We start from the raw sequence: 14,452 nt of genomic DNA on the forward strand, positions 1-14,452 counted from the left end.
CGGAGCTTGCGCCTTTCAGCTTCCGTGTCTCCTAGCAACTTGCTGGGAGACGCGAGAACGTGTCTTTATGGCTTCATTTCATGCGCAACACGTAATGCTCCCTCCGATTTGGCATCAGGTTCCCTTGGTTGCGCCTCCCTTGTCTCGAGATCGTAACGGTGCCTGACGGAGCCGGTGCCCCTTTTTTCCCCTTTTTCATTGAATCTACTTCTGGAGCAAGATAGCCACCTGCTGGCTTCTTCCTTCGCTGCGCTCATTTAATCATTACTGCCAAGAAATCCTTTCAAATAACACTTTACAGGCACATCTGTGAGTAAGCCTTACCAAGGCCTCTTATGATTAAGATATATATATTGTATCTCACTGATCTAGAGTGCCTATCTGCACTACTGTTTCCAAGCCTCATAAAGGCCCGTTGCTGATTATTATACAGTATACTGTATATAAATGGAGCCTGACGCGACGCCCCCCAACAACCCCCTAAGGAGCTTTTGGGAGACAGCCTCAAAAGGCTGATTGGGGAAGATCTTAAATCTTCCGTCAAGGAAGCTGTTGACGCTGCTCTGTCCAAGAGGAAGAGGGTGGCCCCTGTCGAGGAGATTTGTTTTTATCTCTCAGACGGAGACTCCCCCTCTACCTCTGGACCCCCTACAAGGGGTAAAGTACCCCAAAAAAGAAAACATATGAATGAGGCATTCACCCATGCAATAGAATTTGGTAGCCCTCACGCTACAAGAGATGTTGGTGCTCATGGCAGCACAATAGAGAGATCCCAACTTCTTGGGACTGAGAGAAGAGGTGCCTGTAGCGGCATTATAGAACGCAGTACCCTTTACGGAACAAATCATTTCAGTGACGATTTCTTATAATTCAATGAGCAAAGTACACACTATGAGGACATGGACGAGTTTATTTTTGATCCCCAAGATACCCCTGAGGATCTTGATGAGGACTTAGACCATCCTTCCACCTCATCTTTTACCATCAAAGACCTCCTCGGCAGGGAAATGTTTAATCCTACTGCCATCCGCCACCCTCGCGGCACCGAATGGTGGCCCATGGATCATGTGGGTAAATACCTATCCCAGTGGGTGACACGTAACATGCTGCGAAACGAGTGCCCTCGCCCCTCCTCGGAGGACAAGATTTGCAGCACCCCCAATCTTGATCCCGAGCTGATCACCTTCCTTTTCAAATCAGGGAGGGACAACAGGAAGAGAATTGAAAAATGCCTGAAACAATGTCAGGACAAGCTTCTTGACGTTCTTGGACCCCTGTCCAAAATCCTCGACATGACCGAAGAGGCTAGATCCAACAATACCCCGGTCAATACCGAACTTCTACGAGGATGGTCCCAACGGGCCATTTGTTTCTTTGGAAATGCCAAAGCCAATTTGATCACCGAACGGAGAAAGGCGGTCCTCCTCAGAATGAACCCCAAGCTTGCGGATCTATCTGCCAAGGAGGACATGTGCAACGCCAAAGAACTTTTATTCGGTGATAACTTTGTTAAATCCTTGGGCAAGTACGTGTCCACCTTCAACGCCTTCAGCAAGGCACAATCTAATATGCGCAGAGTTTTTGGGGGACAACCACTTTTTGGAAGGGCTGACAGAAGGGGACAACCTGTCAGCCGCGGCTCCTTCAGGTCCCAGTTTTACCCACAAGACGAAAAAAGGCTCACGCCCCTATAGAGGCTACCGTTCGAACTCCAACTTCTACCCCCAGAGAGGAAGGGGTTCAAGAGCCCGTGGCAGCAGATCAAGATCCTCCAACCAATCCTATCAAGGTAAGCCCGAAATTCCCCTTCCCCTCGAAGGTGGCAGGGAGACTGAAGCATTTTGCTCACAACTGATTACGAATTACTCAAGACCCGTGGGTCTTGGAAACCGTAGTGGGGTTCAAGAGAGATTTTTGAGAAGAGCCGTCCCAAGCGAAAATCCCAAGGGAGATGACTCTAGACAAGGAAAATTCAAAACTGATAGAGCTGGAACAATCTCAAATATTAGACAAAGGGGCCATTATAAAAGTCTCCTTATCAGAAATTTCAAAGGGTTTTTTAAGCACCATCTTTCTAGTCCAAAAAATAGGACAAGGGTTGGAGACCCGTCATAAATCTAAAATATTTTAACAAGTTCCTAACGTACAGACACTTCAAGATGGAGGGCATCCATCTTTTGAGGGACATTTTGCAAGCCAAGGATTGGCTTGTAAAACTGGACCTCAAGGATGCCTATTTTACGATACCCATGGACGAGGACTTCCGAAAGTATCTTCGGTTCACATGGAAAGGAACTGTTTACCAGTTCCAGTGTCTCCCCTATGGCCTGTCCTCAGCACCTTGGTGCTTCACCAAGGTCCTGCGGCCAGTGGTCAGCTACCTCAGGGAGAGAGGGGTTCGCCTAATAATCTACCTAGACGATATCCTCATTATGTTCCAGGACGAGTTAGAACTACAGAAACATCTACAAATTACCGTAGACGTCCTTTGGGACCTAGGCTTCATCATAAATTTGGAAAAATCTATTATGGTTCTGACACAAGGATTGGAATTCCTCGGTTTCAAGGAAAATACTATTCTTTCCAACCTAATCCTTCCCCACAAGAAGGTTCCCAAGATAAAAAAACATGTCTCACTTGTTTTATCAAAGGCTTCGATCAGTCTGAAAGACCTAGCCAGGGTCTTGGGTCTCCTCTGGTCCTCTATCCAGGCCATTTCTCCCAGCCCCCTTCATTACATGGGCCTGCAAAGACTAAAAGCTCTGGGTCTGAGGAAAGGCCTGTGGTACGAAGACTCACTGCCCCTCTCGGAGGACGCCCGAGAAGATCTTCAATGGTGGGTGAAAAACCTTCAAGCATGGAATGGGAAAGCTATTTTCGGAAACATCCCAGATTTTACCCTTGAATCGGATGTGAGCAACCGTGGTTGTGGTGCTTGATTAAACAATTTAGAGACCGGGGGAGGTGGTCCTTAGAGGAGCAATCCTTTCACATAAACTCTTTGGAGATGCTAGCAGCCTTGAATGCACTTATGAGCTTCAAATAGTTACTAAAGAGTTCAAATACCCTAATCCGCTTGGACAATTTCTCGGCTGTCTCTTATATAAATCGCCTAGGGGGCGCGAGATCAAAGAATCTCTCAGATATTGCAAAGCGAATATGGTATTTTTGTTAGGATCAAAAGATCACTCTCAGGACAGCATTCATTCCGGGAACTCAGAATCTGAGAGCAGATTGGAATTCTCGTTTTCTCCACGATTCCATCGACTGGAAATTGAATCCTGAAGCCTTTTCCCTTATCCAAGAGCTTTGGGGCCCAATCAAAGTAGACCTGTTTGCCAGCAGACTAACTCACCAAGTCCAGCGATACTTCAGTTGGAGGCCAGACCCAAATGCGTCAGGGGTAGATGCCTTTCTCCAGTCTTGGGAGGGGTTCAAGGGTTACGCCTTTCCCCCCCATCTCATTGATTCAGAGATTACTGTGGAAAGTGAGACTAGAGTCGTGCTCCATCATTCTTGCCACTCCCTTTTGGAAATCCCAGGTTTGGTTTCCCGGGGTAATGGAATTAGCGGCGGATTTCCCGCGGCTGATCCCATCATCCTTAGGCCTACTCCAGGGTATGGATGGAGAAGAACACCCTTCGGTCCTAGAAGGGAGGATGAACCTTTTTGTTTGGAGGAAATCAGGGATTTAGGCAGATATTCAGACCTTTCGGGAGAGGCTAAGAGCTTACTGGAAGATTCATGGGCACCAGGAACCAGAAAAAGATACAAGGGTGTTTGGAGAAAGTGGTCTTGTTGGTGCCTGGAAAGGGATTTTGATCCCATTCAGTGCCCTCTACAACAGGTAGCTAATTATCTTGCCCATCTCTTCGATTCAGGTCTTTCTTTCAGAACAATCAACTGCTACAGATGAGCAATCTCTTCGGGTCATTCCCTGATTAATAACCTTGCTATTGGTAGCAACCCCCTAATCAAAAGAGTTATGAAGGGTATTAGGTTAAGGAGACCTCCCAAGGCTCGTACGGATCCCTTTGGGATGTTAACCTTATCTTTAATCTCTTCCTTTCTTGGCCCATTAATGACTTACTCTCCCTTAAAAGAATTTCCATGAAGTTGGCGACTCTTTTGTGTTTGATTTCCTTTAGAAGGGTCATTGAAATAAAAGCCCTGGAACTTTCTAATAGGATTTACTCCTCTGAAGGCGTTCATTTCGATATTTGGAAAAGAACCAAAACAATGTCAGAGTCTATCTTCTACCCCTTTTTTCATGAGTGCGTAAAACAGTTTGTTGTGAACTGCATGAAGTGTTATGAAAATAAGATTTCAACGTTTAGACCTATTGGCACTGATCAACTTTTCTTAGCATATGTTAGTCCTTTTAGACCTGTTTCCTCAGCGACCTTGGCCAGATGGGTCTGTTTGATTATGTATGAGACTGGCGTGGATCTCTCTAGGTTTGGAGCTCACTCCTTTACGGGTGCAATGGCTAGCAAAATATTTTGGGCTGGGGGATCCCTGCTCGAAATACTTGAAGCTGCAGATTGGTCTAACACAAGTACTTTCTCAAAGTTTTACTTGAGACCAATAGAGCATGTTAGCAGTGTAGCTCAACATGGCTTTAAACATGCATAATGGTAGCTTCCGGTCTCATAATGAAATGACGATTCTCCAATTATTATGCAGAGAGAATCTTGATTTCATTAAAAACAAACGGAGGATAACATTATCTCACCCTCCTCTCCCTGAGAGGTTTGGATTCGGTAATGCTGATCTCTAATAGGTTGATTTTAATCATCTGTCTCTTTACCTTTCACTATACAGTGTCTTTTGATTTTTTCTCAGATAACAATGTTAAGGATTAACTGGATTGTCACGTCGTACAGCTGTGTCATCGCAGCCCAAGAGGAAGATTGGAGCGTGCACCGTCTCCTTGTTATGTTGCTAATGTTCTACTTATTGTGATGTAGTTACATTCTTTAAAGGGCTGCATGTTGGGCAGCAAATAAAAGTATTTGCATAATGTTAGCCTCCATTTGTCTTTAATGAAATCAAGATTCTCTCTGCATAATAATTGGAGAATCGTCATTCTAGCAAAGTTGATTGAGGTTACTTTCGACTTGAGTCCATGTTACTATGGCTATCCCAACTGGGCCAAGTAAAAACCCTTTCACCATTCAATTCTTAGGGTAGCGACGGCAAGAATGATAGCAACGATGAGCAGATTGTGTGGGGGACAAGAGCTTAGAAATCAACAATCAGCCAACAGACATACTAACGTATTGTCCAGCCTAGCACTTATCTTTTAGTTAAAAGAGAGCACTTTCATCTAACAGCAAAACAAGATACTACACAGTTAAAAAGGGAATGCAGTTACAGGGCAGTTATCTAAGTTATGATCTTCGGCAACGCACTAAAACCCCTTTCCAGTACTCACTCCCCACTCTGGGAGATCACCAACGGCTACAATCCCCTGTATACTGTGGGCACAGGGATTAGTCAGGAACGGGGAAGATAAAGTCAAGTGACTCAGATGTGCAACACTTTTCAATGTCTTTTACCCATTTGTGTTCTTTCAGGCAAAAATTCTTAAGTTCCATTGGCAGACTCTTTGTGTTCTAGTCTCTTTTTCCAGTCATAGGCAAAGCCTTGCGTTTGCCTGCTGGTGTTACAGTTAAAGAGGTGTGGCAGGTGCAGTTCACATAACTGCCCTTGCTTTGAAATAAGGACTATTAGACTGAGTTAGGAGAGTTAGGCTGCACAGCAGCACTTATCTTCAACAAGTGGATGCCTCCCTGACCAAGTGCAGATAGCTGCTTAGGCATAGTAGTTGCGGCCTCTGGGCCATTCTATCCATGACTGGAATCCAAGCAATACACTTTCAATGTATAGCTGAAGCCATCCTCAACCTCAGTCGTCTGCCATGCTAAACCAAGGCATCCAAAATGGGTTCAACTGGCCTCAGTGCTCAGACTCATGCCACACAGAGTGTTCTACTATCAGTCATGCCCCTGTTACTTACTGGTAATCTTCATTACTCCGAGTATTGTCTTTCTAGCCACATGCTAAACAGTGAGATTCAGCTCCACACCAGAACCCTCCAAAGCAAAGGTTAGCCTCCCATGCCTCCCATCCCTTCCCAACATGGCCGACCGATATCACCCCTGACCTCTATAAGAGGAGAGTCAACCCAACCCCCAGCCTGAGGACCTACCAAGCCCCAACAATGAAGCCGATAGCACCCCAGGGAGGGAGGGATGGGAACACATGTGGCGAGGAAGACAATACTCGGAGTAATGAAGATCACCGGTAAGTAACCAGGGCATTACCTCCTCGTAAGTCTTCCTCGCCACATGCTAAACGAAGTGAGCAGATACCCAAGCCAAGACACTTCATAGTGAACAAGAAACCAATGACAAGGAGCACGACACCAAAACAGGATTTAATCCAGAGTAGAAGAAAATACACAGTACAAACACACAGGCCCAACACAGAAAAAGGCCATAATCATGGGACGCAGCACCGAGAACTGCCTCCGCAAGATCCCCAGGAAGAGAACCACCCAAAACCACCCGGTAGTGCTCCATGAACATGTGTGGGGAAGCCCAGGTCGCAAATATCTTTGGTAGGGACACCCTTAAATAAGGCCCAAGACACAGAGAGGCCCCAGGTGGAACAACCCTAAACCCCGGCTGGGAACTCAGAACCCTGGGACACATAGGCCAGCAAGATAGCCTGTTTAATCCACCGACTCAACGTGGAGAGGGAAGGCATGTCACCGGACCAGGCAAAACTTCACAAATAATTGTCACAACAACAGAAGGCGACAGTGCTGTCCAGATACAACATGACCGCCTGCTGAACATCCAGCAGGGATAGAGAGGCATCAGAATCCAAGACATCCCCCAGAGGAAACGAGGGCAAAACCACCTTGCGGGAGCGGTAAGCGACCAAAGGAACCTTGGGAAGAAACCAAGGGTCAGGGGGCAACACCAGATGATCGGGAGAACCCACAAGAAAGGAGGAGACCGAAGGAAGGAACCCAGCTCGCTCATCCTACCAGCCGAAAAAATCACCACCAAGAACATCACTTTGGGGTGGAGAAACATCAAATCCATCGAGCACAGGGGCTCAAAGAGGACCCCTGGAGGGCCCGCAAAACCAAGGGGAGCTCCCAGGACGGAGTCAGGCAAAGAGCCCAAGGCCACAGCAGAAAACAACTCCGCAGCAAGAAAGCCACCAGAGGATCGAGGCCGTCCAGCCCCGGACTGCGGAAAGTCCGCAAGGCAGCCCATTGAGCCTGTAGAGTGGAAGGAGCAAGACCCAGGTAAACCCCTCAGCGAGGAATTCAAAGACCCGCAAGGGATCCACCGAGACCGGGTTGACCCCGTTCAGCCCACACCAACGAGAGAAGGAAGACCAATGGCGGAAATAAGACAGCAGAGTAGAAGACCTGCGGGAACCCCGCACCAGGTCCACCACCCCCACCGAACAACCCTGAGCCAGCAAGGTCACCCTCTCAAGAGCCAAGCCTGCATATGGAGCCGGCGCAACAACCCCACAGGGAGTGGGGGGCTCTGCGATGGGTATGGCAGATCGGAATCGCCCTGCACACTTGAACAGCCAGCTCGCTCAGGAGAGGAGACCAAGGACGGCGAACGCAACCAGCAACAACCAACAGGACAAACGCCTTCTCCAGAAGGATCTTGCACAGGACACGCGGAATCAAGGGAAACGGGGAAAAAGGCGTACAGGAGTCCAGATGATTAAAGAATAGAGAACACATTGGCCCGCCAAGCCCTTAGGCATGGACAGAGAATGCAAAATCAGGGCAGGAGAGCATTGAGGTCATCGGCGAACAAGTTGATCCGCGGACGGCCAAACCGGGCCAACAGAAGCCGGAATACCAAGAACCTCAGGGAGAGGGCAGACAGAGGAGGAAACACTCGGCTCAGGTGATCCGCCACAACATTCTCCATCCCCGGAAGATACACTGCCCTGAGGAACAGGACCGAAGGCTCTGCCGAGGACAACAGCTCCTGGATCAGCAGCCAAAGGGAGCAAACCGTGCACCCGCCCCGATGATTGACGTAACCCCATACCACCTGATTGTCCGTCCGGACCAACATATGCTGACCCCGGAGAGAAGGAGCAAACTCAAGGCACGCCAAGAGAACCGCCTTCAGTTCCTAAAAGTTGAAGGAGCATATAGCCTGAAGCTGATCCCACCGCTCCTGAAAAGACCAGGAACCCAGGGTCGCCGACCAGCCCAGTCGACTGGCGTCGGTCTGGCCACCCAGGGCGGGGAGAACAGGAAGGGAAGATCCCTGGAGATGTAGGCCTTCACCAGCCCAGGTCGGCACAGAGCTGCGGAGACACCACCATAGGAATGTCGTACTCCCCCGAGCAGGGATCCTGATGGGCCAGGAGATTATTCACCAAGGGGTACAAGTGGATGCGAGCCCAAGGCAGCACATTGATGGTAGCAGACATCAACCCCTGAATTCAAGACCATTGATGAACAGAAGCGGGATCCAGACCCAGGAGAGTACCCAGATCCCACCACAAGGTGTTCTGTCGTTTGAGAGGTAAGAACACCACCCCCAGACCATGTCCAGCCAACCTCCAATGAACACCAAGTCTTGAGTCGGCAACAGGTATGACTTCTTGAGATTGATTAGGAAACCATGGGAGGACAGAACCTCGCAGACCCTCTCGACATGCAGCGTCCCTTTGGAAAAAGCAGAGGCAGAAATCAGCCAGTCATCTTGATAAGGAAAAACCCTGATCCCCTCCCTGTGGAGGATACCCACCAAAGGGGCCAAGACATTAGTAAAAACCCTCAGGACAGAGGATAAACCAAAGGGAAGTACCTGGAACTGGTAGTGGAGACCCCCACGCAGATCCGAAGGAAGCGCTGTGAGGCTAGGTGGACGGGCACATGGAGGTAGGCGTCCAGAAGATCCACGGATGCTATCACCTCCCCCTGAAACAGTAGCTGTAGAATCTCCTGCAGACAGAGCATTTTGAATTTTACATGCGGAATGAATGAATTAACCCGCTTCAAGTCCAGAACAGGACGAAAGTCCCCAGACACCTTCATCACCAAGAACAGGATGGAAGAGATGCCTCTCCCCCTCTGAGATGCCGTAACAGGCCGAATAGCCCCCTTGGAGAGAAGATCCTGAACGCCGGTCAGCTTCACAGGAGAGGAAGGCAGCTGGGTGGCGCGGAAAGCGTCCGGAGAACCAGAGCTGAACACAATGGAAAAAACATCCCAGACAATTCGAGAGCCCACAGATTCATGACAGACGTCTCCCAAGTAGCGATGAAATGGCACAGGCATCCACCCACCAGACAACCCACAGGCAGGACCAGAAGATAGTCTGGACTTAGGGGCGGAGGAAGAGGAAGCCGGCTGAGACCTGGATTTGTTGAAGAACGGGGTGCCCCGGCCACGACCCCTTCCTCGAAAGGGCTCACTGCCCCTAGAAGCAGACGTGGAAGAGAATGCCCTCTTAGGACCAAAAAAAACAGCCCCTGGAGGAATGGATGGGCATCAAGAGCTTCCTGTCCTCTGCAGACTTCTTCACCATGTCCTCCAAGGAAGCGCCGAAGAGCTTTGAACCCAAAAAGGGCATTTTTATCAGGATCGCCTTCAAGGCAGCATCAGCCTTCCAGTGGCGAAGCCAGACTTGGCAACAAGTTTGAAGAGCAGTGCCACCAGCTGCGGCCCCCAAGGTATCGATAGAGATATCCGAAAAAAGGCGAGTCTGTTGTTCCATCAGCGCCAAAGTAGGCACTACATCAGCCCCCTGGTCCAGCAACTCCGCCAACGACTAGAAGTCCTTCAATAAAGACTGTACAACAAGAACGGATGGAAAAGTTGGCCACCGCATAAGTCCGCTTGGCCGTGGCCTCCACCTGTTTGTCCACCGGGTCCAAAGGAGAAGCATCCTCGGAGATGATGGAGCCCTGAGTGGCAAGACTAGCCATGAGAGAGTCCCCCTTCTCAGAGGGAGGGAACTCCTTAGCGAAATCCTGGATGGCGTATCGCTAGGCCAGATACCGACGAAACGCCTGCTTGTTGATATCCTGCCATTCATTGTCAATAACTTTCTTAAGGGAAGTATGCAGAGGAAGGGTTCATCGACTGTGGAAGCAGGAACGCCATGTTATCCTTAAAGTGTTGTAGGACATCACGCAGTTCCTGGCCTTGGACATACCGACCCCGGAAGTCCTCATCCTGCCCATCGACATCGGAGACCGGGAGGGGGTGGGGGGGTCCAGGTGTGAACATTTGGGGGAAAAGGGACCCTGCCCCCCTTCGCACTCCTCAATTGCCACCGTCACCGCAGCCTGGATCATAGCCTGGACTGGACTGGACTGCAAAATGCACTGGGCTGCAAAGACAGGGCATCAGCAGGGGCCTGAGAGCTAGAGCCAGCCACCACTGGATGATCTGCACCCTGCTCCATGAGGAAGTCAGCTGGAACTACCACACACTGCCCACAACCTAACATGAGTGAAAACAGCCCAAGAATGCCCCAATCACAGTCTCTGATATAAAATAGGCGAAAATTCCGTAAGAATGCAAAGGGAACAATCGAGTGCCTCACGGCACCAAGTCGCTATGCAACCTGTAGCGCGGGATGGCCGAAAACCCCGTACCCGCCCCGCAGGAGGCCGGTCCACAAATGCGGGAAAGCGCCCCCCCCCCCCCCCCGCTGTAAAACACCCTCCGATCTGCCGTGCACGACCTAAAGAGAAATGGAGTGCTGCCACTCGCCCGTGCTGGACTCAATACGAGCACGGGCGGAATGAGGGAAGCGATGCGCGGACCGGCACCAGGAACTGCCATCGTCCCGGACGCTGACTCCTGAGGTAAGGCCAGGACCCCTGAGGTCCTAGCACAACTGCGGCCCCTCACGTCAACCTGCGCGGGAAGGTATCCAGCGAGTAGCAGTGAACGGCCCGGGAGGTCTCCTCCATAGCAAGCGCACATGGAGGCTGGCTGAGACTACGGTCTGCCGTGCGCAACCTGAGGGGGATAGAGAACCATGCGTGCTGGGCATATATAAACGCAGGAAACCACAGACGGGGGGGATATGTAAATCACCGCACACCCCGCAAACCAGGGCGGACGCCGCCACGGCCGCAGGGGACCAGATGGGCTGGGAAGGCAGAACCCAAGTACCCCGAGGCTGCCCCCTTTTGACCCCGGGTTTACTACAGCAGAGCTTAACCATCCCCAAGCAAGAGGAAACTGGGAAAGGAAGGAGAGGATCCCCACGCCCATGGGCCCACTAGAGAAGGCCCTCCACCCAGGGACCCATGTTCCTGCTAAAGCAGGACCACACTTACCTGAAAGCGCACTTGAAGTGTCAGTGTAGAATCAAAAAAACAGGCTGGGGGTTGGGCCGACCCTCCTCTTATAGAGGTCAGGGGTGATATGGGTCGGCCATGTTGGGAAGGGATGGGAGGCATGGGAGGCTAACTTTTGCTTTGGAGGGTTCGGGTGTGGAGCTGAAGCTCACTTTGTTTAGCATGTGGCAAGGAAGACTTATGAGGAGGTAATAGACTACACACTTACTGAATATTCACACAGTTAACATGCACACAGACTGTCAGTGCACGGTTTTGGGGGCTCACTTAACAGTAGAATTTCTCTGACACAAAGAATAAAGGTCTGGTCACACTACAGATTCACAAAAGATGGTACTCTGTCACCACTACTTTTTACAATTCACCCAAGTAATGGACAGTAATGTTACGCCCTTTTTGAGGGCACGCTTGGTATGCTCTTCCAAGCCACAAAACAGGTTCTGGACCTCACATTTCCATCTGATAAGCTTGTTGGTCTGTGGCCAAGCTACTTTACTGTGATGCTAGGGCCAAACAAATAGTAGGGACAACAGTTAGACATGTAGTAAGACATTCAAGACACAGATACAAGCTTGTTTACTATGATGGGAGCATTATCATTCCAACAAGACATCTCATGAGATTGTAAAGAAGGAATAACTAAAAACATGCATCACACCTAATGTGTTAATAGATGTACAGTAAAACCACACCATGTAACCTATTTGTGTAAATATACCAACCATGTTATTTTGTACAGCAGCTTCTCTCACAATTTCAGACAACTCATGTCAAGTAAGGAATAAAGTATGTTTTTAGGGCACATCTGAAGCTCAAGTGGCTCTCCCGTTTGCTAAGCACCAAAGGGAGAGTATTCACAATTTTGGGGGCAAGGTGATGAAAGCAGAACACTTTATGTGATAACTACTAATAAATAAAAAATAAGTTTGTCGTATTTGTGTACCTGTCTCCTCATTTCTCATCTATCAATATCAAGAAAAGTACATGCTATTCACCCACCAATAACTAAACTAATGTACTGCTCTTGTAACTATACTACTATTGTTACCAGGGCTTCATATCTATAGTAAATACAATAAGATACAATTAGGGAAAAGGTCAGACAATGGCGAGTGAGTCTTAACACTAACTGTCTACGGAAAAGCCTAAATAAGTTTGTTGCAGATAAAAGGTGACTCGGAACTGCAAAAAAGCGTAGACCCCCACAGAAGTACTTTGCATCAAGGTGTATGGCGGCAGGTCAGACACCAGCTCATAACGTTGGGTTACAAGCAGAGCTTTAAGTGGGCCACATCCTATGGGTCTTGGTCCAGGTAGTTCTCAAAAACAAATATTGTAAATGGGTCCCTATATTCATGTTCTTAACATACATGGCAAAAACATTAGATTGATTTTTTAACAATGAACGTCAAAAGCTTTAAGGAAATTCATGTCAGTAATTTAGCACCTGTTTATACTTCTGATGTTTTACTTAATCATGTATTCCCTTATAGAGTTAGCTATTTCCAGGATATTGTGTTACTGTATTTTTCATGTACCATTTTACTCTTGTATAGTGCATACTTTGAACTGAGTCGCCTCCAGGTGTTTATAACGGACCACAATCAAGTACTCTGGAGCGGAGGTTAGAGGTAGTGCAAATTTCTTACAGTCAGTGCTTTAAATGGGCCGGTACTGTCCGGTACGGAGTACCGGCACTTTTTTATTTTGAGAGAGTACCGGCACATCTCAAGAGAGATGTTATTCTTTTAATTGGAGAGTGCCCACACTTCTCAGAAACATGCAGGTACTCTGGTACAGAGTACCTGCACTTCTATTTTTCCATTTCAAGCACTGATTACCGTGTCAGTTGGTGTTCATAATACATGGTCATCTAATCTTTCATTTCTATGAGGAGCGCACAGAGAAATGGTCATGTGTTCCAGTTGCAAATATACAGTTGTCAAAATATTGGCAAGGCAAAAGAAAAAGCAGCGTTCACTGGTTAGTGGGTGCGTTGTCTGTTTCGAGGTGGCGAAGTGACGGCGATGCATGGAAGTGTGTTCAGTAGAGTGAAAAGAGGGTGGAGAAGAGGAAATAGATGAGGCGTAAGATATGCAGATGGACGAGATGTGGGGGGATAAAACGGGCGCACATGCTTAACAGAGTGAACAAGACACCCTGAAAGTTTCAGTAATGATTTAACAATCTCATAATTTCAGATCTGAAACATTTTCAGTACTAATCATATACAATAAAATCAAAATCGTTACTCATTTTTTTTTCTTAAACAGCTAACAACCATCCGGGTGGTACCCTAAGGGATTCCTAGACATTCAGTCCACCTGTTGAAGCCAAGCCCCCTAAATACAAAAGCCACGTTATTGTCATACCATTAAATCCCTGGTTACAGATCAAAATAATATGCCCCCCCCCCCCCCCACACACACACATATTCTTCGGCGTGGTGTAGCCGAGGTTACGGACAATTGTGATGTTTGGGCAGAGGTTAAACAATGAATTAACAGAGCTTGAAGGCGGCCAGTGGGGTTCTGGTCTTTCTGTTGATTCTGATGTCTCAAACAACGAGTAGTTTACGGACATCTGGGTATTTTATTTCCTCACCTCGGCGGTCTCTATCTGCCCGGTCACCATTAACAAGAACACACTGGGACTTGCTGCGCCGCTCATTGTTCGAGTTGGGTCAGTACAAGGCCGCCGTGGCTCTGACTGGATCACACATAGCAACAAAGCCACGGCCCTTGGTAACGGAGGACGCCAACGGAGCACGCGAGGAGTCAAAACTACTGTTTCGCAGCGGAAATTAGAGAACGGGTGAATCTGGCTGGCGATGTTTACATAGAAACAAACGAAGGACAGGAATGAGGCTTTCTCCACAGGCAAAAATAAAATAACAAATAGAACGCTGGAAGCAGTTTTAAACAGTGTTTACGAATCTTCTGCCCATTAAGATTCAGAGATAGTCCTAAATCGCATTATGGATGCATTTAATGTTCAGTTGCTGTCTAGCGTCAACAACGAAAGAAAGTAGCTAATGCTAATGTTCACGTATGTCTTATAAATATTT

At 48.3% G+C, this 14,452-nt stretch overlaps 1 protein-coding gene across 1 annotated transcript in view; it reads right to left on the reverse strand.

Moving 5' to 3' along the window:
* B9D1 (B9 domain containing 1) overlaps positions 1–14,171 on the reverse strand; it is a 493,702-nt gene extending 479,531 nt beyond the window's left edge. The window contains exon 1 of the mRNA XM_085629000.1: positions 13,990–14,171. Coding sequence (XP_085485126.1) covers positions 13,990–14,055 — 66 coding nt within the window. The 5' untranslated portion in view covers positions 14,056–14,171. The remainder of the gene's footprint in view (positions 1–13,989) is intronic.
* Between the last annotated feature and the right edge of the window lie 281 nt (positions 14,172–14,452).

Source organism: Triturus cristatus, chromosome 10 (genome assembly GCF_964204655.1).
Source record: "Triturus cristatus chromosome 10, aTriCri1.1, whole genome shotgun sequence".
Taxonomy (NCBI): domain Eukaryota; kingdom Metazoa; phylum Chordata; class Amphibia; order Caudata; family Salamandridae; genus Triturus; species Triturus cristatus.